We start from the raw sequence: 25,787 nt of genomic DNA, 5'->3' as shown, positions 1-25,787 counted from the left end.
TGTAGGTTAAGCATAGAATACTTTCTGTTGCTGACGTATGCATGTACAGAGCAGTCTTTGTTTATTTTAAAGTAGTATCTTCTCAATAAATCAATATGCAGGATTTAATTGACTTATAATTGTACTGTAATGTCTTTATTTGGCTTCTTTAAGTCCAGCAAAGTTTTGTTTATTTGCACAACATGGTGCTTGGACATTATCTTCATAAAATTGGCAGGCTTCTGCCTCCTAATTTCTGAAAGATAGTTGGATGGATCAAATCTGAATCAGGGGACTGAGATTTAGGAGTTCTCAACTAGGTCTTCATGATTCTGGCTTTAAATCCAGCATATTGTAAGTGAATCATGTTTGTAGTGGTAAGTGGTCAGACTTTCATATTCATTTCTTTTACCCGGTTTGATCTCTGTCTTCCACTTGACATTAGGTTTCTGAGCAGGAGATGGATGAAGCAATTGCACGGACAACTCACCGAGAGAGTAAGGACACGGGCTCCTCTCATGTCTCAGGTAGCAGCCTGTTTCCTCCTAAATATTTATCCTTTTCCAGATGTGGGAATGTTTAAGGACGTGTTCTTGGATTCCTCAACATCCTCAATATTTTGAGGGCCCTCAAAACAGCTGACCAGTTCTGAGGACAAAATCACTCTGTCCACTGCCAAAATCTTAGCAAAGACTTCCAGTTCAAGTGGATCAACTCTGTGGATCACGTTGCTTGCTTTGCGTTTCACGAGGCTGCCGTAGTTTGACAGTAGAGATGCCAAGAGGTGGTTGGTCTGTCCTCTCTTCATGATCAGTATGGAGAATGTCCCAACAGGGGACTCCACCTGTGTGCACTTATCCATGTAGAGGGCAAAGCAACAGCAAAAAGGTGTCAGTGTATCTATTTGAAAAGGTCCAGGTGTTTCAGTTCTTAGGATCATGTCAAAATACATTCTCAGGTCTTTGTTTGACTGCTTATAGTTGTTGTTGTTATAATTCAGAAGCTAGCACTTCCTAAAATCTTACAGCTGAAAGCAAGCTCTTGGCAATGGCAGAATGGCCATCGAGGCAATTTTCAGACAGAAACGTTAGATTTGTGATTATCCTAATATCTCTGTCAGCTAAGACCATTTTTGCAATAGATCTGCCAAGTGACTGCTAATTTGTCTTCTGTGGTTGCTGGGGAGGGAGACCATCTCCTGCTCATCCTGTGCTCATAGTTCTGCCATGGGCCTGGTGGATGTAATGTGTTGTAATATTTCACCTGATCTGTGGGAGAGCCTGTGAAATGTTAAATAAATCTTGTTTTATGAAGGCAGTTCAGATAATAAGTGGGATTAAGAACAGCTGCTGGCTCAGATGGTGAATGAAGGGGGTTGTTGGATATATAGACAGCAACTTTAATTTTTGATGACTAACTGAGCTGTGTTCAACAGGTGCTGTGCAAAAAAACCCATCTCCTGGTGTGAAGACCAAACAAGTCGAGACCTCATCTCCCCTCAGCTGGACGATGAAACGCTTCCTGGAGCCAGCAAGCCGGGTAAAGGATCAGATGCAATACAAGCAGGCTGCTTCAAGTGCTGAAGCTGCAGCTTGATCAGGGTCTTCAAAACCAAACCTCTGTGCTCCTTCCTTGTTGCAGGGGCTCCATAGAAGTGTTAGTTCTTATGCTACATGTTTAAATTCTCACGCGAGCTCTGCAAACTCCTGTTTGTGTGGTCATAGCCTTCAGGAGCAATATGCAGAGCATGGCACAGAAAGCTGTGAGTTCCCACCTCCAGTCACCTCGAAGGCACTCCTGCTTTGCAGGGAGCTCCTGCTGATACAGGGATGAGTTAGCAGGAAGGACCGAAGCCTATGTGGAGAAAGCTGGGTGCTTGGTCTCTCCCTGTAGCCATTACCATAGAGAAGTCTCTTGCTTTTTTTTGGGAAAGATGAAGAAGTCATACATCAGTGACCAGAAGTACAAACCGAGCCCTTCTATAGGTGAAGAAGGTGTGTAAGGGAATTACGGAAGAGAATAGTTGAATCACTGGTTTGTATATTGAACGTCTGCAAATCAGTGAGATTTGGAATCTCTTTTCATTATGCAGGCCAAAAAGATATTGTTGTGATGCATTCCAGCCACCAAAGTCTGACAGTTTAGTCCTCAATATCCTGGCAATTCCTTTATTCTTTAAATTGGCCTTAAACTTCCTTTGCTGGCAGGGGTGATGTGAGCTGAAACTGTGGTGCTTGCTCATGGGCAAGGGCTTTAAGCATTGACTGAGATAGGTCACCAGCCTTGCTTTTTTCAGCAGGGATCCATCAGCTCCGAGGCAGAGCTTTCCCAGTACTTCTCGCATGATGGTACGAGCCACATCCCGTTCTCTGATGCTGTAAGTGGCTCCTGTGATGAAGAGCAGCTCCGTCAGAAGAACAGAAGCAGCTTGCTGGATGACAGCTCTCTTCTTCCTGGTAACTTGAATAAGCCACGGAAATGTCTGATCATTTGGTTAATGGGGGGAGAATCACTGAGCACTAATTTGCTTTACAGAAGAGCTATGGTGATTCCTGTGCTGACAAGAAATGTCTGGCAGCATAGTGCAAACCAGTGCTCATCGTATGAAGTTCTGGAAGATGGAAGGGCTTTACAACAATGCACATTAGTGCCTGTTTCCATGGTAGTTTGTCCAAATTGCTGCTTTGAGAATGTCTTCATTTGATTGATCTGGCCAAATCTAGATTGACAGTGCTGCAGGCTTTTTTCAGATGGCTTGTGATCATCTGATTGACTACATTTAAATGAAAGTGTTCTTTGCAAACTTAAACACACAACTTCAAAATGTCATGTGTAGCAGAGTAAAAACAATTAAATGTTCAAGTTGACATTAGATTTTTTGCATATTAGCTTTCTTCTCATAGTAATTGACTGGAAGAATTTTTCATTTCCTTACTGATGTGCACCTGATTTCAGATTCAACGGATGTTGTATTTATTCTCCCTTTCCTGTGCTTGTCAAGTAATTTCTTTGTCTTCTACTTATTTTTCTCTAGAAATTCATTATTTCATGCTGAAAAAATGATTTTTAAGTTGGGGGGAACTTTCTGAAAAGTAATATGCAGTTCTCTCTACAAAGGATATGAAAAGGATTCTCAGGCTAATTAGTCTTTAATTTAATACCAATGGTCATGTGCTTCTGTTTTTATTAGAGAAAGCATTTCTCACTCACTGTTAAGAGATAAGGGCAGCATCCTAGGTTTAAGCAAGATGTGAAAGAAATGTTTAATGTAAAGTACACATGAGTATGTGCATCTCTTTCTTCTTTGGGTGATAGCCATAATTTAGAAATAAACTGAAAATAAAACCAGATGTGGCATGAACTGATTTCAGAAATTACTCGTAAATTCTGAAGCTGTCTGCCATTGCTCTTACTGTGCATTGCAGTTAGAGGACATGAAAAAACTGCTTTTGCTTTCTGAGGAGAGGCTAAAGTTCTCCTCTGGAAACATCCACATGTCCTCTGCTGCAGTGACATGTGTGGTATTAAAAATCACTGATAAATGCAATTAAAATATGACTTTTTTTTTCTTCCTAGCTGCTAGAGAAGCAGGATTGGCAAAAGCAAATGGTTTGGCCTCTTCAACCAGTGGGAGATCATCCTGTCTTCACAACAAGCACGTGGAGTCTGTCCGACCTGGCATCCTCAGTGATAGCCCCAAATCTGCCCGCAGCCCCTTTCATCGACAGAGGAGGGTTGTTTTCTATGATGGTGATGCCAGTGATGATGATGAAAGTTCCCACTTGCAAAGAAGCCAGAGGGCCAAGAGCCAGGAGGATGCTGGCATTGTCATTACAACCTCGTCAGTAGAAACTGATGATGAAATCCAGGACAGCAACTCATCTAGATATATTGGCACAGAAACATCTTCCCCTGCCTTCAGCAGCTCCATGGAGTCTGCAGACAGCACACCAGAGCAAATCGACTCTCCTTTCTTCCCCATCATAGCATTTGACTACTCAAGTGTGCCTGAAGTTCGTCTCAGCAGCCTAAGTTTGAGGGAACTCCGAGAAGCACAGCTCGAATCTAAGAGATCGCCGAGACTGGAGCACAGGGCAGTCACAAGAGTGAAAAGCATGATGAGCACCGAGTGCCGAAGTCTTCAGAGACAGAGGACAGAGGAGCATGGCTCTTACAACAAGCCTGTTGCGAGGATGCTCCCTCACAGCAAGAAATGTGAAGCACCTGATGGGGCTGGCCAGTGCCAGGGTGAAATTGTCACTCTGGTTCGCAATGAACATGAGTCATTCGGCTTGGATCTGGAAATCCAGGCCATGCCCTTAAAGGTTGTTGTCACGGGGCTACGGCCAGGTGGAGCAGCAGAAAGGGTAGTTATTTATTTTGGATTGCCTTGTTGTGATTTGCTTTCACTTTGCAGGGATTATTGTTGTTAAGATAGTGAACTGTGGAGAGAAAATGCAAAGGAGGCGTTGCCTCTGCTGAGCAAAAACCCTCATCCCATATTGTTCTGAAATGCCTGTTCAGTGAAATATTTGATTCAGAAATGCACTCTGGCTGATTCAAAACTGAGAAAGTCAGAAGGCAGGTACACTGAGATGGACTCATCCACGCTCAAAAGTTACAGTTCGAGGGAGTGCTACTTTGTTTGCTTGCTTTTTATCAGAGGCGGAGACAAGATAAGTAAATCCTGGCAATAAAGATGCTTTTTAAGACAGAAGCCATGTTGCAACCTGGAATGTGTGTTTTAAAACCCTCCCTGTTATTTTATGAGCAAACATCTGTGCAGTATACAAACCTGGTACTAGGAGGTGTTACATGCTGGCCAGATCTGCCAAGTACCGTAGTAGTACCAGTAATGTGTTGTTCTTCTGCATCTCGTGCTTGCACATGTTTTGTGGATGCTGGCTTCATGCTGGACATGCAAGTGCTGACTTAGATATAATAGCACAGACAGAGAAAAAATTATATTATGGAGTACAAAGTTGGATGTTGCATTTTTTATTTATTTAAGGGCCACTAGTGTTAAGAGGGGATGTATTTCAGCAGTTCCCATTGGGCTGTAAGAGTTGGGGATTTGAGTTCTGTTCCAGCCTTGATGTATTATGCTGTCTTGAGAAACATACTTGTATTTTTACTTTAAAAGCTCATTCTTTGTCCAATTTAGTAATCAAGGAGAGTCTCATTAATCTAAGAAATTTTGACCAGGGATATAATTCCTACATGAAAAGCAAAAAAATGATAGACAGTATTTCAGTCTTGAAGAAACTCGGTCTAATCTGGACCAGTCCATTTAAATGAAAGGGCTTATGTCCTCCATCCTTATACTGATCTCTCAGAGGATCCAGCAGCTCTTTTGATCTTCCTGGTTGAGGTTGGTCATCAGTTCATCATTATTTGCCTCTCCTGGCAAATAAAAAGCAGGCTGTGTCTTTATGTGTTGACAAACTGACAGCAGTGGTACATGTGCTCTGTGGTGATGTGAAATAGGGAATGTTGCTCGTAAGCCATAAATTGCTTCCCTGCGATCTTTGCCCCCATGGCAAAGGTGTATTTCTAATTTCCTTTGTTCTGTCTTTGCATCAGGGATCAGTGGGCAAGATGACTGTAGGAGATGAGATTACCACCATCAACAGCATCCCAGTCAGTAAGATGACGTATGAGGAAATCTGCTTGCTTATGCAGTGTCTTCCCACATCTGTAACCCTGGAGATTCAGAAAGCAGCAACAGGTGAGAAGAGAGTAGTTTTGTTTTTGTACCATTTATTATGAGTACCAGTCTGATCTTCTGCTGTCCTCCTTTCTGCATTAGTTCAGATTAAAAGCCCATCATCACTAAACCAGGCTTCAATGTCCTCCCTAGCACCCTGATGAGGGGAGGAAAACTACATCTATGTTAAGTGTTCAGAGCTCCCATTTACAGTATGTCCCTCCTGTCAGCATTTGCTGAAGTCTGAGTCATTTTGTGCAGACCTGGAGCTAACTCGGCAGCAGCCCAGTACTGACAACCCATTTTTCTACAGGAAATGCATTGACCCTGTATAATAACATCTGTCTCTTTTAAGATCTGAACAGTAAGCAGTTTTTTTGGGAATGGACAGCTAGATAATAAGACACTTTTTTGTTTCGTGAAACCCAGGATAACCAGAATCTTATCAAAATGCTTATTTGCAAGCATCTTATAAAAAGTTTTCTAGTTTGAATTGAAGCACTTGATACCTCCTTAGTTTCTGCTCAGGGTTGATTTATGCTTCTGCAGCAGTATATGCTTCCCCACAGACCGTACAAGTTTCATGGTGTGGAAGTGAATGTTTGAAAAAGAAAAGCATACTTTTCAAATTCAGGAAGAACATAATATTTTGCTTCATTCCAGCTTATGATCTTCTTTGTGTACCTATTAATACCTATAAGCCTAAATTGCTTCCAAATGCTTCAGTTCCAGTTGTTCTTTAAGGAATTCCTGGTTTGGCAGAAAGTCCTGTTTAAGTTTCTGTATTGCTCTGGCTTTTGCAGTCTACCAGCACTGGGGTAGGGGCATACTGGCACTTCTTTATCAGGGAACTCTTCTACTTTCCTTTTGCTCTGCCTTTCTGGCAGAGAAGTGGATCTCTTCAGTGTGTGATCCAGCATGCAAAAGCAGGGCAATACTTCAAATCCTGACCTGTTCTTTTGTGATGTCTTCCCCTCTGCTGACTCCAGGATGAGCTTGGATTTATTAACACAGGTACATAAGATAAGCAGTGTGGACAGTCCTGCAGGCTCATTCAAGGATTAGAGAGACATGCCGATGTGTTTGAATGAGCAGGAAGGGATGATGACTGTGTGAATGCATTTCTGCTTCTCCATGCACTTTCTGGGCCTCATGTGGTAGTAACCAGTCTTGGGAAGACAGCTTAGATGAGGGCATGTGTACCAGAAGCAGTGTAGGAAGGTGTCAGCAAATGCTGGGGGTGAACCGATGAAAATTAAGGAACTGGGGCAATGGGTGAGCTTGTACGTATTAAAGTGCAGCAGTGACAGGCAACTCAGTGTGCTGCGCAGGAGTGGGTAAAGCATATATTGTAAGCAAGGAAAGATCTGTGCTAGAAATCTCGCAAAGCCAATGTGCCTAATGCATGTGTAATATCACCCATGTGTGTCCCGTTAAGCACCTGCAGGAGAGTCAAGAGGATCGGAGTCAAGGTGTTCACGCACTGCTTGTCGCTGTTACCTGCTCACCTTTGGTTGCTGTGGCAGGGCTTTGTGTACTCTGTGCAAGCAATTGGAGGCGTTTTTCATCAAAGAAGCAGTAAGAAACAGTACTGCTCAGCCTGACTTACTGCACACTGACACTTTAGTAGTTGGCTGCCTGATTGTTTAAATCTCAAAAATGAGAGTTAAACAGATTGTGACTGCTTACCCTGGATGGGTGGGTTCTTCCTTCCTGCATACTACTCAAATACACAGGGTTATGATTAATTGGAGTTGTTGTAAACATGATTACAGAAGAGGAGGAGTGCGGGGAAAAAGGAAAACATCCAGTCTGAGTACGTGGGTGTCTATTTTTATAATAAAACATGGTGTATTTGATACCACTTCCTACAACTGATAGAATTTTGCATTTCTTTTTTTTTATTCTTATTTCTTTTAAATCATGATGCAGCTGTCAGCAGATTTACAAACCTCATCCTGTCTCCAGCAGTAGACACTCAAAATCAAGCTGATGTCAGCAGCATCCTGTCAGCTGAGGAAGAACTGAGTGCTGGGAAGCAAGAAGGAGCAGGTTTGCAAAATGCTGGTGGTGGCTGTGCAGTAGATAGAATGACACTGTCACCAGATGCCATGACCAAAGATGTGCAAAGAGGTACCACAAAGAGCAGTCGTGCCGAGGATTGCATGCCCGTCACTGATATTGATGACTTGCTCAACCAAATGGGTGCTCCTGAGAGCAGGGCTTCACGCACCCCATCGCGAGCAGAGAGCCCCTTCCGAGATGAGTCCACTACAATGTGCTGCTGTGGGACTGATGAAGGCTGCCCTGGTTCTGAGCCACGTCAGGTGAAGGAGGAGCTGCTGGAAAAAACTATGAATTGCACAGCGAATGCACAAGGGGTTTTGGGGCTGTCTGTGTTGGACTCTATTAACACAGGCAAACTTTTTACTGTGAATAAAAACTCTTTAAACAACTATTCTAGGAATTTTAGCAGTTTAAGTGAGGATGAGTTGCCTGCAGCAAGCTGTCCGGAGGGTAAGAGAAGTGACACATTTCCAAAGTCTATGTATGGAGCTGCGGAGGATTCTCACTCTGATGCAGAGTCTGTCACAGAAACTTTTGATAGTGGTAGTGATGTGTTGCTTGGACTGTGCGCTGCTGCTAATGCCCCAGCAGTCTGTACTGTATTGGAGTCAGATGAGGAGCAAATTGAGATTTGTTGCATGAATGATGAGCTGCAAAAGCCTTCTCAGGAGCAGCATCTCACATCTGTGACAAGCTCATCCTCTCTGACACCACCACATCATTGTGGTGGCAAAGTTTTGCAAACTGAGGACTGTGCAATGTGTGGGTCACTGGAGACAAGCATCAGCAAACTGGGCTTGGAAGACCACAGTGGTCCCAATTTGTGTCCCTCACAGTGTTCAGAAATCTCCTCTGCTTCCCTGTGTTCTCCTTCCTCAGTCTTTCTGCCAGAAAAAAACATCCTAAAGAATTCAGTTGATGTCCCTGAAGTTTACACGTTCCATAACAACGGTGCCTTAAGTGCAGAACAGGTGGGTCTGGGGATCAGTAATGGACATACAAAATGCTGTGAATCTGTTGAAGAGGAAGGGTCTCTGCACTGCAAAAAGAGAAGCTTTTGCTCTGCTAGAAATGTCATTGGCTTGGAGAACAACTTGCCTGAGAAAGAAGGATGTCATGACGAACAGAGATCCAAATCTGAAAGTGAAACAGTGGTTGATGACTGTAATCACACTGTTACCTACTGCTTAGCAAAGAAAGAAACAAACAGTTTGTCCAGCTCATCTAAAACTGACAGCAGTGTGAATGCAACATCAGCAAGAGCGGTATCACTCAGGTCTCCCTTTCCCTCCAGATCTAAAGATCCAAAGGCTAATACAACTCATGACTTGCCAGGGAAAAATGAGAAAAATAACTCTGTGACTTCAGGAAGGACTTCAAATGGAAAAGTCCAAAGCTTGGGCACAAATCACTGCAAAGGAGCTGCAGTACCGCACAGCCCATCTTTGCAGAAAAAATCTTGTCAGGAGTCTAAGGGAATAGCACAAAAAAGTATAATGGAAACCCTTTTAAATAACCAGAAGGCCAAAGGAGGACCAAAGCTGAAAGGTTTCACTATAAAAAGCAAAGCAAAGGCAAATTCAGATTCTTCCAGTGCCACTACCAAAGTCAGTGGAGCTGATCAGAAAAGGACTTCTGTTTCTCCACAGTTGTCTCCTAAACTTTTGGGGAAGAAAGCACTGTTGTCCCGTAACTCACCTACAAACCCAGATCTGAGCAAGAGCATTTCAGCAGACTCAAGGACACTGAAATCGGAGCTGGAAAATAAACCATCTCTGGTCACTTCTGAAGATTCACTTCTGCCTGCCCTGAATGGCCCCAGCAGCCCAACAGCGTGCAGTGAAATGAAATGTGGTGGCTGCGGGGAGCTAACAGATGTGCAGCAGGCATGGGGAAAGCCAAAAGAAAAACAGGCTTCCATGCAGCCTGCAGCCTGTCAGGGTAAGAGTGTTAAGGTGGATGATTTCAGAGCCAGAGACAGTCAATCCAAAGTCACTTCATCCCCTCAAGGGACAACAAAAGTTGAGTATATGACAGGGAGAACTGAGAACCCTGGAATGAACCTGAACACAATGAAGAGCATCTATAGTGCAGATGACATTAGGCAGTTAGGTCTGCAAAATGTTGGAGCATCTGCCGGAGGCTCCTCTTCATTGAGGTCTCCTGCAGTTCATCGGGAGCAGCAAGAAAGGCAGGACATTCAGCGCAGTTTCATTGAGGTGAAGCTCTCCTCCTCCTCCTCCTCCTCTTCTTCCTCATCTTCTGCGTCTTCCTCACCAGCACCATTTTTTCAGCTGCCATTGCTGGAGAAAAATGGAGAGGTGAACACAGAGATGCATCAGCTGACTGAAGAGATGGGGACCACACAGGATTTCTCAAAAGTGGATATTGCCAGAGACAGAAATCTCTACGGCTTGTCAAAACCTGTGACAAGGACTTACTCGATGCCAGCCCAGTTATCGGGTCACTTGAGAGAGGACTGCCATGCTGCAGAGCTTCATCCTGTGCAAGGTCCCCAGGGCCATGCTGCAGACAGAAAATGTCCCCAAGTGATGATGGGTCCGTTACAGATGGTGCATCTCAGCCTGCCAAATGGCCAGAGCGGGAAGGAGCAGGTGTACAGCTCCAAAAGTTCCCAGAGGATGCATGACACATTCCCCTCGGCCAGCGACGTTACTTACCCTGCCACTGACAAACTGAGGAGTTTCAGGAGGAACTACTACTACTATGAGCTGAACTGGCCGCACGAACCTACCTCATCCTTTTCTGTCAAACAAAGGATCAAATCCTTTGAAAACCTGGCAAATTTCGACCGACCCATCGTGAAGGCCATCGATATCCACTCGGCCACGCGGTCCCCCCTTGGCAGGAGGTCGTGCGGTGGGATGGTTGCTGCATCCAGCCCAGCCGACACACCACGGGCTTTGCGACGCAGCTTGAGCTCCTACGGCAGCACGCCAAGCCCAGCCGACACCGTGGCCAAGTCGCCCATGAGCACGGAGCCAACACATGCAGTGGAGGGTGGCATGAAGGAAGGAAAGCCCCAGAGGAGTGAGGAGGGCAGTGCTGGGGCGGACCAGCCCACCTTTCCCCCCATGGCTTTGCAGGTGCGGCGCAGCCGCGTTCTGGGCCGGCTGCCGCTGTCCCGCTCCAGGCTGCGGGAGCTGCGGGCGCTCAGCATGCCCGACCTGGACAAGTTGTGTGGCGAGGGCTTCTCAGGGCCGCCCCAGCCTGCCTGCTTCAAAACAGAGCTGGAAATCACTCCCCAGAGATCCCTCGTCTTGCCAAGCCAGGGCAGCCCTCCCAAGGCAGGGGGGACAGGTGGTGGCAGCCCTCGGGACAGCAGCTCGGGGACGCCGGGGTCGGCCTCGGATGACGACGCACCCCATGGCGGCTCGCCAAATGCGGAGCACCTGAGAAACAGCTGGTCCCTCAGGTCAGTGTTTGCTGTTTCCATCAGCCATCCTTCTGCAGCATTTTATTTCATCCCCGCAACCTCTACTGAGGAAAACGCATTTCAGCTTTGGCCCTGACCCCAATTCCTTTACTCTTTCTTGCTGTGTTGCATTTCAGAGCTGCTGCACTGCTGTTTGGTTGCAGCCGCACTTCAGTATGGAATGGAATGCTTTATCCTGTCAGGGTCCAGCTCATTTCATAGAATCTTAGAGTCATAGAATTAGCTAGGTTGGAAAAGACCTACAAGATCATCCAGTCCAACCATCCACCTACCACCAATAACCCCACTAAACCGTGTCTCTCAACGCTATATCTAAATGTTTCTTGAACACATGTGACCCTTCTAGCTGTTCTTTTGATTGTTTTTTGCCATGTTATGATGCAGCAGTCACTGCCTCCTGTCCACCTTGGAGGGATGACAAACAAGCTCGTTGTCCTCCCTTGCAAGTATGCAGACTTCAGAAGTTGCTGTCTATCTGGTTTTGTTAATGTCTGTTGCTAAAATCATTGGGAAAAGAGGTGGGGAGTCGAATGGGGACTGATTTTCAGAGTTACTGTAAATTGTCTTCTTTCTCCTTTCTCATTCTCCCAGTACACACCATTTCTAACCCATGTCCAAGATTTCTGCTTGCTGTCGAGCTGCCCTTTTGTTGCTTACCCTAATGCAAATTTTATTGTATACTTGAAACATATCTACACAGTCTAGAAATACACTTTTTTTTTTTCTGTTCATTTTAGCTTAGATCAGCTGCTCATCTCAAACCTGGACCAGCAAAAATTGCAGTCTGTTTTGTCAGCTCTGGTACCAAAATGTGACATTGCTTCTATGCTCCACGAAGTCAAAGCACAAGTAAAGGTAATAACCAGAAGATAAAAGTAAACTATTAGCAGTGTTTTTAGAGGTTTTCTGAATGGGAGATAAAAATCTCTTCCAGAGTTCCTCCAGTCATCCTGCAGTAGGTTGTGGTTGATGATAGTTTTACTGCTGCTGGTTTTTGAATGCCTGCTATAAACCCTTAATATATTTTGGTGGGTTTTGGATAAAAAAGGGTCTTGTTTGTCCAGTGTGAAAGCGGCTAAAAACCACAATAAGACTGTTTTAAGTGAGGAGGAATGACTCCAGTAATTGTTAAAGCTGAGAACCTCCTTGGTTTGCCAATAATTGCACATCAGAATTTAACTTTCCACCAGCCATTGTGGTCAGATCCACTTTACCCACCACACAGGGGAAACACTGTTCCCCTCTGGAGGCAAACACTTTTTTTTAGAAGCCAAGATCACAGAAAGTGGTGGCTTAGAATGCCAGAAAGCATCTGATGGAGGACTTGTAAGAGACCACTGTGCACGTTTTGCTATTTTCTGTGGAAACTTATCGCACCAAGGTAACCTTCTTCAATATTTAGATGTATGAAGAAGGCCTACAAAGTGAAATGATTGCCAGAATGTCCTTTTCCCTCTTTGCAATGTGTGTGTTTTTGGGATATGTCCACATCCTTTTTGAATCAGAGCTGAAGTTGATAAAATAATGACAGCACTAGAGGGATAACTGCCATCTGGTCTGCATAACTGCTGGCTGAGCTGCATTTAGAGTTTTTCTCAGTCTTAACTCACAAAGTATAGAATGGACTGAGGGGAGCAGGTCCTCCTCAAAATACCCAGCTTTTCCTCCTTCCAAGGACAGCGTAACTAAAGCCTGCAAATGCCAAGAACTTTGTGAGCCAAGACAGTTTGATAGGTTTACCGAAGAATTTAGGATTGGATTGTACTTCTGGATGAAAGTAACTAAGTGTTCTTTAAAGTATTTTATATAGAGAATTGGAGACGTTATTTATTTATGCCACTTTTCAAAATCTGAGAACTCAAATATTTATAAAACTAAATGCTTTTTGGAATGTGCTCCTTGTCTGCATAGTTTCTTATCCATATTTAAGCCCAGTATGGCACATGTGCTGGAAAATTTTATGCTAGTCAAATGGTGGGTTTAATTGTACAATAGGACAATTCTTAGTACTTATGCAACTGCTGAAAAATGAGGTGGACTGCCTGGTTCAGACAGAGCAGCTCCAGGAAGAGTTTATCATTATCTTTTGCTCTGAACAGTTCTGAATTTACTCCTGGTGTTTAGTGAATGTTAATAATATATATATTTTTAAAATTGCAGGCATTTTATTAATTAAATCTCTGTGACCAATCTTTTAATCTGATCGTCTGATGAACAGGCTAAATGGAGAGGCTAAAGACTTGAGTTCTTTTATGTGACATTGCTAATTTCTTCTGTAATTCTAGGCAAGTTCCTTAGAAATTCTGAGGCAATAACTTGCCTGCAGACTTCAGGGAGTTACTTTGTGTTGGCTTCCCTCACAGATGTCTCATCATACTGATTGCGTACTGACTCTTCTCAAAGGCCAGCACATAACTCTAGGTTTTGTGCTTCCACTGTGTGGCCAAGTAAAGGAATAGGCACATGTCTGTGCCCAGTATTAAGCATGCTTGTGAGGACTCCATTAATGGCTGGAAAAGGAGGAAAGGCGCATGCTTGGGAATGGGAAACCAGGGTTCAGATAGTCCTGCTGATCGGCCTGGGGCGTGTGGTCATCGCACAGCCCTGTAGCACTTCATTAAGCATAAGCAGATTAAGTTACAGTAACAAGGAATAGAATATTTTTAGTTGGAAGGGACCTAAAAAGATTGAGCCCAACAATCAGACCACTACTTAAAACATATAATTTAAGGACATTATCCAAATGCTGTTTAAACACAAGCAAGCACAGGACATCAACCACCTCTCTAGGAAGCCTGTTTGACCACCCTCGTGATAAAGCGGTTTTTCCTAATATCCAGTTTGAACCTCCCCTGGAGCAGCTTTGTTGCCCTCCTCTGGATGCTCTTGAATATCTTGACATCCTTTTTAAATTGTGGAGCCCAGAACTGCACACAGTATTCCAGGCAAAGACACACCAGTGTGGGGGAGGGAAAGGATAGGAAAGAACGTGACCTCTTAAACAAAAATGCTTTAGTACTTAATGGTCAAAGATGCAATTGTTTGTTACCCTCAGAGCACTCTGCTGAAGGAGGCTAAGCTAGATATTTGACTCCCTATTATATCCAGGCTAATGCAAAGCTGTTCTTGTTTGAGTATGGGTGAGGAAGGTCTTGACAGCTACGAAAGATCATGGATTAATGTGTTCATCCCTGACTGCGCCTCTCTTTCCGTGCCCTCACGGATCAGTGGTGTGAAGCAGGGTGACATCAATTTCTCGTGCTTTGCAGGGATGCCTCTAATGCAGAAAATCTTCCTTGACCATTATTTGGCAGAACGCACACACAGAGGCCAAGAATTAATGTTGTTTCACCAAGCAGCAGAAATAATCTGTGATTCTCTGTGCTTTCTGCACTGAAATTAAAGGCAAGCACTGAGTTAAAATGTTGAATTTAGTGAGTTGAATATGTCATTTAATGCTAAATAGATTAAGAAGTTTGTTTCTAATGATGTGCTGGCAGCTTCTGGAAATGATTAATGTTGGATGGGTTCCCAGGAAAAAGAAGAGACTCCTGCTTTACACTCCCTGCTTGTGGTGCTGTGCCCCACAAGCAGTTACCGTCCTCAACTCCAACAAATCCCTGCTTATGGTCTCCTTCCTACTGCAAAATGAAGCATCTGTAACACTGTCTGGTTTTGTCCTAATAGCCATTCAGAAAATGGCACCAGACTTGCTGGACAGGACTACTTCTCTCTCATTGCAAAATCTGTATTTTGGCAGTATCTCATTGCTTCAAAGAAGTCAGCTTCACACCTTCATGCTGATCTGGAGCCAAGTTCAACCCTGGTGCAGACCAGTGCCAGTCCCTTTCCTGTGCTGTTTGCTCCTTTCCACTGCAGCACAGTGTAGTCCTGTTTGGGTCGCTAACGGACTTGTTACTTCCATCTCACAAATGAAATAGCTGTCCCATTGAACCTTCCCAAGCTGCAGTTTGTAATCATTGCCCCTTGCAAGATTGCCCAGCACTGCTGAGAAGAGGTTGATGCAGTTGCCCTAACTGCCTTTCAAGAAAAAGTAGAAACAGGATAACAGAAGTGTTAGTAATTACATAGAAAGGATAGTGTTTGGTCGTGAAAGATGTATGGGAAGTATCCAGTTGCACTGCAGAACATCCAGCAAAGCAAAGTTGATTGTGTAAGCAAGGCTGCTCAAAGTGTAATACCCTTCCACTGTCCTAATTTTGACTTTGTGTTCCAGCCTTTGACTGACTGAAGAAATCTCTGCCGCCACCTGAGTTTTTGTACAGAGCTGCTACTCATCTGTAGCAGGAATATAAATATATTTAATGACTAGGTTTGAATTTCTTGAGTTGCTTTTTTTCACTTTCCATAAACTGAGAGTACTGGAAATTTGTGATTTGTGCAGGAACTTGGTCTTGATCTTTGCTTTTGTTTTTCTCCTTATTCCCTTACCACTCTGCCCCCATTTTTCTGCCAGAGCAAAGAAGATGCATACTTTGTAGTCCTGAGCAAAGAAGAAGGAGCTGGCCTGGGATTTAGTGTTGCTGGAGGAATAGATCTGGAACAGAAATCAGTCACAGTAAGTGATGACTGCAAGTCATCTTTTTGCAGAGCTCGCTTTAAAGCTTGCTGGCGACTAGATCAAGTGCTCATTTATCAAGACTCGCTGCAAGTCATTCATGGTCTTAAAACAGTGTCTCTTGGAGGTAGCTGTATGCTTTCTGCTACTGAAATCAAAGGGAGTGTCTGGGTAGTGTAATTTTTATTACTGGAGATGGATGCCAATTATGTTTTCAGTCTTTAGAAGTGTAACTGCTCTGTTACTGAGTAGTCTAAATCCTATGCGTGTAAGTAAAATTTTGTGTGGATACAGCCTTTTAGAAGAAATCTTTAGTTACAGTCCTTGAAAGGAAATTTTGTGCAGCAAAATTGTTGAACCTTTTCACGAATCCTGAGAGTGACTGTTTCAGACCTCAGCAAACATTCTAGATTTCACTTCGCTGATTTGTTTTAGAGTTTGTAAAAACTGTTGGATGTCAGTAAGTGAGGGTTTTTTTTTTTCCTTTCATTTTTTAATTTAAAAAAGCATCTTAAGCAACATTATGAACCAAGAATGTTGTGTGACATTAAGCAATTTTTAAGAAAAAGGTGATAAAAAGTTGAAATACTTTTAAAAACAGTTCAGTTAGAAAAATTCCAAATGACAATGTCCTGTGTGACGATTTATTTGCACAGGATATGCTTTTAAATTCTGCCCTGTCAGAGAGAGATCCAGTAAGTGCTGAGATTAGAAGAGGGGTATGTCCTCACCTTTGGAGAGTGGAAGAACTCACGTAGGAGTGTTCTGGTATTTGCTGTATGACCAGTATAAGTAAATGTATTAAGCAGTCTCCGAATTAGAACGTGGTCCCAGTTTCAGGACAAGGTTCCACTTCTCTGGCCACCAAGATTGTGTTCCCTGTCTCTGGCCTAAACTTTCTCTTTTGTGGTGACAGGCTTGGCCATGAGCAGGGCGAGGGTTCGAGAAGATCCCACCCCACTACCTAAGGTTACTACCTAAAAATACTGCCACTACATTTAGAACACTACCTAAAAATACAGTCTTGTGCTCTCTCAGGCTGAGTCTTGTTCCTGAGCAGTGTTACCAAGAGATCATCAGCTCCTGCTCTTCCCATGTCCTCTTGGTTCAGTGTCCATAAAGCGTGGTTCTCTCTGGTGATCTCTTAGAGAACCTTGTAATGTCCTTAATCATCTGGGAGCCCAGCTGGCTTTAGGATTGGCTCTGGGTGCTCAGCTGCTCAGATAGTCTGTTCTGCCCACACTTGGGTGCAGAAATTGAAAAGCCTAATGGGCTTTGAAGTACCTGAGGAGTCTGGGCATGTGTGGGAAGACAGCAGATATATTGGGCATGACCTCCATACTCCACACACCACCTGCATTTGAATATCTACATTTGTTACTGAAGCATTGATTCCAGCTCTGGTCGCTTGCTTGGACTGGCTGGAGTACTATCTTCCTAAACCTCATTGCAGCAGCTGTCTCCCTTTGCAGGGCCCTGTAACAAGAAGGAGTAGAAGTCAGAAGGCTTCTGACTCTTGCTGTTGTTTTGGATATAGTGGAGAAATTCCTGCAGAAGATGCCATGTAGGTCCACAAATGTGCAGCCTTGAGCCTTTGTCCAGTGGGCCTAGAACTGTGTGCATGGTAAATGGTGCTCTGGCTGTTAAATTACAGTGCCTGGTAGGAAGTCTTTAAATAACAAGTCATGACTATTGTAGTCAGTCCCTTTCTGTAAATGGCACCCATATAAATCTCAGCTGCACTCACTGTAGTTTATTCTTTTTTAACCCACTCTGAATAGAGTATTTTATGTCCCTAGAAAAGACGTGTTTTGAGCCATTAAATTGTCCTTTTGCATCCACTCACATGGTACTTGATCAGATGAATAGAGATGAGCAATTAAATATTGTATAGCAGCAGTAAGTCAGAGCCTTTTTGTGCACAGATGCTGTGCATCACTTCAAAGGCTATTCAAAAACTGCACTGGATTCCAGTCACTGGGAATTTGGGGAGTAGGTATAACACAGTGCACTGCTATTCTTGGTGAGTTTGCTGTAACATGGATGTCTAGTTAACCTGGGGATCATTTAAAAATGCTGTTAGTTTGAAATTATTTGAAGTGTATTATTTGAAGTTACTGTTAATTGAAGACATTTGAGAACGTCAATGAAAGCACGTAAGTGCTTTGTGACACTACTTTCTCTAGCTGGTTTTGGTTGTCTTTGGCATAGAACTGACTGCAGTAGTAGCATGCATTTCCCCCATCCCAAACTGCAGTTCTTGTACAGTCACGTAGGCTTTGTATTTGAAGCTGATGATATGAGCAAGTGTTGTATGCCTGATACTCATGCAGTGGGCAACGGCTGTGAACTTTGATAGTAGGGGGCTCTGCGTTCACTACGTGTGCTCATGAACATGTCCCTAAGTTAAAATTTTTCTTGTAGGTCCACAGAGTGTTTTCCAAGGGAGTGGCAGCTCAAGAAGGGACTATCCAGCGAGGAGATCTTGTTCTGTCAATCAATGGCAAGTCGCTTGTGAACTCGGTCCATGGCGATGTCCTGAACGCACTCCACCAGGCGAGGCTGCACAAGTACGCGGTCGTTGTCATCCAGAAGGAAAAAGACAAAGCAAACAATTCCTCCAGACTTGAGATGTCAGCTACTGGCAGAAAATGTGTGGGGTCTGGAAAGGATGTTTCCATGGAAATAGGAACAGGTATGATCTTTGTCCAAGAACGCTTGGAAGAATTCCTTCGCAGAGCAGACTGAAGGGGAAAACATCCATGTGCTTTAGATTAAAAGCATCCGTGCCTTATGTAATTGAAGGGAGCAAATGAAATTACTTTTAAATTGTATTTGTTCTCTTTGGAGCCCAAATGCAGATTTTTTTTGGTTGGTGTTTTTATTTTTGTTTGAAATATCATAAGTAGACAGAAACATAAATGGATATCTAGGACCTAATCCAATTTCAGTTACAGTTAGTGATTCTGTATATTCTTCTGATCCACAATAAATTCCTTTAAAGTAGTAACACTAGTCAGTACAAGAAAACAAAAAAATGGGAAAGAAAAAGCAGCCCAACAAATGAAAACACAAGCTCTGCAGTTTGTTATCCATGGAGACCAACTTTGCTCTTTGTAATAGTAGAGTCCATACTGTTTCTCTAAAAAGAGAGAAAATGATTTTGGTGTTAGAGTAAATGGGTGAAAAGAGCTAAGTCAATTTCAAAGCAGCCATCCCATAGGAAACTAGGAGTGAATGTTTTAAGCAGCTATCAGTGACAGTAATAATCCCTGCTTGGGAACACGGCAACAATTCAGTGCACTTGAGAGATCCATTTAAAATACCCCAAATTTTTGCAGAATTAAGGCACGAAAACTTTGTACTCATCTGAGCATATACAGCTGCCTCAGGAGCACAGGGCTGACCTGCTCCCATCTCACAGCAGTGCAGTGGATGGAGTGGGCAGCTGTTACTGCTGGCAGCCCCAGTGATGCAGCTTCCCCTGCTCCCCTGGGTGATGCCAGGCATGCAGCTCAGAGCACCCCACAGGCAGAAAAGAAGCTGCTACTCACCCATTTTGAACCGATTGGACATAGTCTTTAAAAGATTTTTTTGTTGGTTTTTATGTTGGCTTTTTTTTTTCCATAGCAGTTTTTATTGTCATACGATTTCACTGGATTTTATAGTACAGCTTTATAACACAGATTAAAGAAATAGGGAACGCTCTGTAAATGAATCAGCCTTTCCATAATTGCTCCCGTGGATGCACTATACGTAATGACTGCAGAATCCCTTTTACATCCTGCTCATTGGTAAATGCAGAGTTGTATGCCGGCGCTAGGTGGCAACGTTCTCTCACAGACAATGTTGGATTATTAAGAGTGTTCATCCTATGGGGCAAGGCTCATGGTCAGATGTTCTAGATAACATTTGAAGTTGTTAGAGGTAACTGTAACAGTCATTTGTGATGCTGTAGGCTGCAGAATTTTTACATTCACACAGGGCAAGGAGGGTCCTGTTTTCCAAAACTGTAGAGTTATTTCCTTCTAAGCAAAATCGTAATTTATGTCAACTACAGTATTACTGCATTCTGAAAGCATCTAAGATTTAGGAAGCAGCACACACCTTTTGATAGTTATGATTATTTCCATAGATGTGAGACCAGAAACAAGTATTCACACTAGCGAGTGATTACAAACTCTCTCCTAAGAGGATGGAACATATTTTTTTAATGTAACGTCCTATTTATTGCTGTTGTTTAAAAAGATGTGACTCCTTGGGTAATGAACAGGAAACAAAAGAAAATGTTCTGCACAGTATTTGCACAATTTTTTTCAATTCTTTTGTTGACATTTAAAATCTTTGTTAAGTTCAACTTAAATTTTACCCACATAAATGCCTTGATGGGTTTTGGTTGCCCATGCAAAATGAAAATGTCTGTGTGCATAATGTGTTTTGTACTGTCAGTCCTTCACAGCAGCAGTAATACACATACACTTCTGAGAAGCAAGGCAATAACATGTTCTAGTTTCACTGTGGGCTGAACTCTGAATTGCTTTGTCACTGCAGCAAAAACAAACCCAAGCAAACCCAACCTGCAGTTTACTGTTAAATGCATAACAAGATGTTGTGTGTATTCTGTCACAGATCCAAACCTGGACATGAATGATGTCATCTGTGTTGAATTATTGAAAACCTCTGCTGGCTTGGGCTTCAGCCTTGATGGTGGAAAAGCTTCTATTGCTGGAGATAGGCCCTTACTTGTAAAACGAATATTTAAAGGTACTGCAAACATGCAAATACAGTGGATATCAACCCAGATTTCCTTTTTACTTATTTATTTATTTTTCAAACAAGCATGTTTTTTGTGTCCTGTGATTATTACCACTTACTAACTGAAGTGGTCATTAGAAAAAAAATACTCTTGAGAATGTCTGGAGATTGCATCTGCTAGTAAGTGCTAGTTCAGCAATCTGATTTACTTAATATGATGCAGTTTCTTCCTAGACTTGTCTGCTATTGTAGGCATTAAATTATAGCTGCATTGTTGTATGTAGTGGTTTGAGAAGTTCAAACCTAGTGAAGCTGAGGGTGTTCAGCATTTGTACAGGGTTACTTTCCAGTGATACATTCCTTCATCCTACATTCCTTTCCTTTTTTCAAGGAAAAAAAAAATGGAAGTGGTGATTCCTGAATTGCTTAACAATAACCACGCATGTGTTTGTTTATTCTTCTGTCAAAATTGATTCTTAGAGGGAAGGACGTGTTTAATTTTTGAGGTCATTAATATATATCTGTAGATACCGTCCTTTTTCTCTCCCTTCTTGATTGTGGTCAACGTTGCAAGTTGAACTATCATTATAGAAAACTTACTGATAGATTGCTAGAGCTGAGCTGAACATAAGTGACTTGTACTGAAATTACCACTGCTGGAAGAATGGCTTAGTTGCCGTTTGTCACAGTGGAAAGCAATTTTTTCTTTACATTGACTTTGTTCCCGTTTTGCTTGTAGGTGGTGCTGCAGAGCAAGCTGGAAACATAGAATCTGGTGATGAGATTCTTGCTGTTAGTGGAAAATCATTACTTGGCCTCATGCATTACGACGCCTGGAACATTATTAAATCTGTGCCAGAGGGCCCTGTTCAGTTACTCATCAGGAAACACAGAACTTCAGTATGATGGAAGCACTACATCTAATCACACTTGTTAAGACAAAACATTTAAAACTGGCTAGAAGCTGTCTTTGTTTCTAATGCCACAGAAGTGTCTTAATGCTTTACGAAGAGGTGCTAAGAGCCTTGGAGAACCACTGAGCAAGAGTGTGATGAATGTCTAAAATCTCGCCTGGTTATCAAGGATGAAGGAAACCAAACGCTAGAGACATTTTTGTATGATGTGGCAGTTTTAGTGGAACTTCAAGACCTTTACTGAGTTTGGTTTAAAGTATTTTGACTGAGGTAAATAACGTTGTGCCTGTCCCTTGTATTTTTAGTATCTGCAGAGCATTGGGAGTACAACTTGTCATTTGCCATCCTGTTGACAAGGATGAGTACGTAGACTGTACTGTATCGCTTAGCTGTAATATGACTTCAGGACACTTACTTAGGGTCTGGTCCTTATTTGTTATAATAAGAGAATGTCTGGAACAATCTCACTCTATTCTTCTAAGTGCAGTTTTGCTTAAAATGCATGACAAAAGAGACGTATAATTTTTGCACAACTTTTATGCCTAAAATGAGCATTTTATTGCAAAGGTGAAAAATCCTCTTAAAACTGATGAATTAACTCAGCATCTACCACAACGGAATCTGCCTTTAGGGGCAGCTTGTATACAAAAACACTTGGCAATAATGCAGCAGAAATCTGTGAGCAAGAAAATCAAGTCCAAATATTAGGCGACTGTCCACCAAGGTGTAGACTGAGTTGCTCTTTTTTGGGAGTGATAAAAATTGGGGATTGAATTTTCAAATTTAGGCTTCTAACATTAGACACCTTTAAATACACATATATTTTTAAAAGAAGGGCAATTTCAAGTGCTGAGCACTTGCGGATCCCACAGACTTCAGTGATCGCTAAGTACGTCTGAAAGCCAGGCTGCTTTTATTTGGCTGCAAGAGGCTGAAGGTTGCCCAGCTTGAAATACTCAAGCTGGAAAATGGTGGTCTAAGGATGTGGATTTTAACAGATTAAATCTGAACTGGCCATATTTATGGTGGCTATTAACTGTTCTTTTTTTTATTTTTTCCTTTCCTGTCCAGTATTTATTTTTTCTTGTGTGCGAGTGGGTGAGTATGTGTGTACAACACAAAGTGGTCCTGGCTGCATCAGGAATGGGCTGATGCAGAGGGTTTCGGATAGTGAGACTGAAAACTATTTGCGTGGATGGGAGAAGATAGAGAAAACTGTAAGGGCTGCAGTGCTACAGGTGCTCCAGTTGGGATTTTCTCACCTCTGCTCGTAGTAGAGGTATCGGTAGTGGGCCATGCTGCTGAGTGTTATTTATAGTCTGTTCTACAGGGAGGAGAATGTATGAGTGCGAGAGATTAGACTGTGCTATTTCTCTTCCTATGTCTGGGATGGCTAAACAACATAAAAGAGATAGAGGAGGAAATGGGCCAGCATCCTTATCAGCTGAGAACAAGTTGTTTGTTCCAGAGTGCTCAGGTTGTTTGTCACATTGGGCTGGAGCCCCGCTCGTAGCCAGCAAACCCCAGGGTGAGGAGCTCTCAGCCTGGAGCCGGTCCAAATCTGAAGTGCTGCCTGCTGGTATAGTAAGGCAAGACTCTGAGTAGCTGTTACAAGGCCTGGGCTCCTCACTTGGCTGTTCCCCAAGATCATGCTATCCTTTACTTTGTTTATGTCTGTGTTCACAGTGCTTGGATCAGTTGCTTCCAGGATGGTGGACCCTTGGTTTGGTTCATTTCTTTGACAGCTGTGTTAGTCAGCAACTCATGATATGCAGAATAAAATTCAGTTCTGTGGGGCAGCCAGAGACCAAGTGAGCAGAAAAGCTGTGCAATGCTTGCCTATTAACAAATATATTTAAATCTCTTTCAATGACATGTATTAGCACAAGAATCTAGGAAGAGATGAAACTTTTGGTTATGTGAAAGGCAATACTGCCCATAGTCCTACGGCTGCTTTGCCAGCGGGATTTATGTGGAACGCATTTGGGGTCAGTGAGGTGGATTTGGGTGTCCTGTGGCCCCAAAGCTCAGCCCCTCTGCCGGGACCACTTCTCACCTTTGGTCCCATCCTTGTGGGGGAGGCTCTGGGAGAACGCAGCACTTGGGGTCAGCCCCACACTGGGGCAGCAGGCCTGGACCGGGATAAAAGAAGTGAGCTTTGCGTCTTCCCTGAAAAATCAGGGAGAAGACATTTGGCAATGATAATTAATTAAGTGGGAAGGCCTTGTTTAGGAGTGACCAAAATCTGATTGTAAAAGCGTGTATAGTAGATACGTAAAATGCATGTGGAATTTAATGCAGCGTAGTAAATATGTACCTGTATATGTATAACACGTTCAAGTGCAGTACTGACTTTTTGCTACTTTAATGTGCTAAATCACAAATAAATTTTAGGAAATGATGGGGATATTTTTTAGTTGAAAATTTTTGAGGTCACAGTGCTGGGAGGACATATGGCTCTCTCCACATCCACTGTGAGCTCAAAGATGAAGTCTTCATTTTGTAAATCAAACTTAATTTGAGATGTCTTAAAATGATACGTGGTGAATATTTTTGGACACTTACTTGCAGATACTGTTCTTTGTGAGTGATTTAGAAGGCTTTTGATTTTCAGTAGTTGAATACTGTTTAGTATTTTATTTTACATGCATGTAGATACGTGTTGGATGAGTAACAGCAAAGAGAGGTGGGGAGTTCTGTGTGTAATTCAGTAGTGGGGATAATTTAAAGATAGGTTTAACATTTTAAGTCTGATACTTAATATGGATAGAATTATTTACTTCTCTAATAACTTTGCAGCAAGAAAAAGAATAGTATTTAATCCTCATTGTTTCTGTTCCTGAAAATTATTATTTTTTTTTTTGTGAAGGAACAGGAAACACTTTTTCAATGCTCCTGGTCTTGATATGGTTACAGTAGCATTTCCTGATGTTTCTTTTGGGGTGACATTCTCCGTAAAAGCCCCAGGATTTACAGAATGTTGGCCTGATTTATTACAGAAAAGGCAGGTGAAACAAACAGTTGTAGTGAACCATCGATTGTTCCTCTGGCAAGGTAGCTTGCTTTTCTGAGAGCCTGGTCACAGTAGAATTACACAGCAAGTTGCGTTAATTCATCAGTATTCAGTGAGTTTTCAGGCGTTTTGACCTCACTGTTTGCATGCCAGACCCACGGTGATTCTTTGCCACACTGGAGGGCTCATCAAGCTCTAGGAGAGCAGCAACTCTCCAAAGACTCACCACTGCATCTTTGTAGACCAAAAGTCAGGTCCCTTTCACCAGGGACCTGAAGGTGTGCCACATAAGGTGAATTTGCTCCTATATAGAGAAGGTCTGGTGGGAGGTTTTGCCGCTTCCTAGGCTTGGAGCACATGTTGGATATGAGAAAAGGCTCTGGTGTGGTACAGCAGTGGCATCTTCTACAGGGTTTTGTACCTGGGAGCTCTTCCCAGCTTCTTTGGGGATTACATCTGTATTTAAAAACAAACAAAAACAACAACAACAACAACAAAACAAAAAAAACTGTGAGGTTAGGCTTAAATTAGGGAGGGAGCAATATCTGATCATTTTCTTGCTTAAAAAAGTAATTGAGAGCAGATAAGTGTTAAGAAACTGTTGAGTGATTCAGGTTTTCTGTTGACCCTCACTTAAAATTAACCCATATAAATGTTCTGCAGTGGTTCTTGTGAAAATCTGAAGGAACCATTCCCAGGTGGGAATGTTCACCTGCTTCTGCGTTTAGGGTATGTAAATGTACACGTGGAAATATCAATGAGGGGTAGGCTAGATCATGTGAGAAATAGGGATCCCACTCTAGGTTAGGTTTTATGTATTAGGCTGACACACTTCTTGTATGATACTGTATATTTACACCTTTATTTATATGAATAAAACTTCTTCTAATGAAAACTGTTTTAAATGCCTTGTATATTATAAACAGCGAGTGCAATAACATGGAATAGATTGTACATTTTCCAGTTTGCTGTCTCTGTTATGTAAATCTGTGTCGCCATAAACTGTTTTGTTTGGGTTTTTTAGTGATTTTGAAAATAAATGGTATCCTTAGTACTCCTCTAGATACTTATTTCTGTCACACCAAGGTCTGGCTGGTCCGTGGCTGGAGCTGGCATTGCAGAGAGGAGGCTGTACTGGGGACAGAGACCATGCAGTAACACTGTCAAGGTGCGCATCTAAGCCAGAAGTAAAATACTGTCCTCCAAGAACAGTCATTCAAGAGTAAGCAGGATAAAAGCATTGAAGAAATGTTAAAAGGTGCTTGGGACCTACTTTGGTGTCTCAGAAGATGTGCTTTTTTTTTTTTTTTTTTTTT

The 25,787-nt window shown here is 42.7% G+C and overlaps 1 protein-coding gene across 5 annotated transcripts in view; it reads left to right on the top strand.

Annotated features, from left to right (window-relative positions):
- The window catches only part of PDZD2 (PDZ domain containing 2), a 203,151-nt gene extending 177,626 nt beyond the window's left edge, over positions 1-25,525 (top strand). For 4 of the 5 annotated variants that reach the window (XM_021380825.1, XM_021380822.1, XM_021380823.1 and 1 more), the window contains 11 exons: positions 425-506; positions 1,415-1,518; positions 2,276-2,435; positions 3,556-4,346; positions 5,563-5,707; positions 7,619-11,189; positions 11,948-12,065; positions 15,688-15,789; positions 18,214-18,484; positions 20,419-20,553; positions 21,284-25,525. In XM_021380825.1, the coding sequence (XP_021236500.1) occupies positions 425-506; positions 1,415-1,518; positions 2,276-2,435; positions 3,556-4,346; positions 5,563-5,707; positions 7,619-11,189; positions 11,948-12,065; positions 15,688-15,789; positions 18,214-18,484; positions 20,419-20,553; positions 21,284-21,450 (5,646 nt within the window). In that variant the 3' untranslated portion in view covers positions 21,451-25,525. The remainder of the gene's footprint in view (positions 1-424; positions 507-1,414; positions 1,519-2,275; positions 2,436-3,555; positions 4,347-5,562; positions 5,708-7,618; positions 11,190-11,947; positions 12,066-15,687; positions 15,790-18,213; positions 18,485-20,418; positions 20,554-21,283) is intronic. The other variant, XM_021380824.1, reaches the window with a different exon arrangement.

Source organism: Numida meleagris, chromosome Z (assembly GCF_002078875.1).
Source record: "Numida meleagris isolate 19003 breed g44 Domestic line chromosome Z, NumMel1.0, whole genome shotgun sequence".
In the NCBI taxonomy this organism is placed as follows: Eukaryota; Metazoa; Chordata; class Aves; order Galliformes; family Numididae; genus Numida; species Numida meleagris.
The sequence above is the reverse complement of the archived record's forward strand: the minus strand, read 5'-3'. Positions and strand labels throughout refer to the sequence as shown.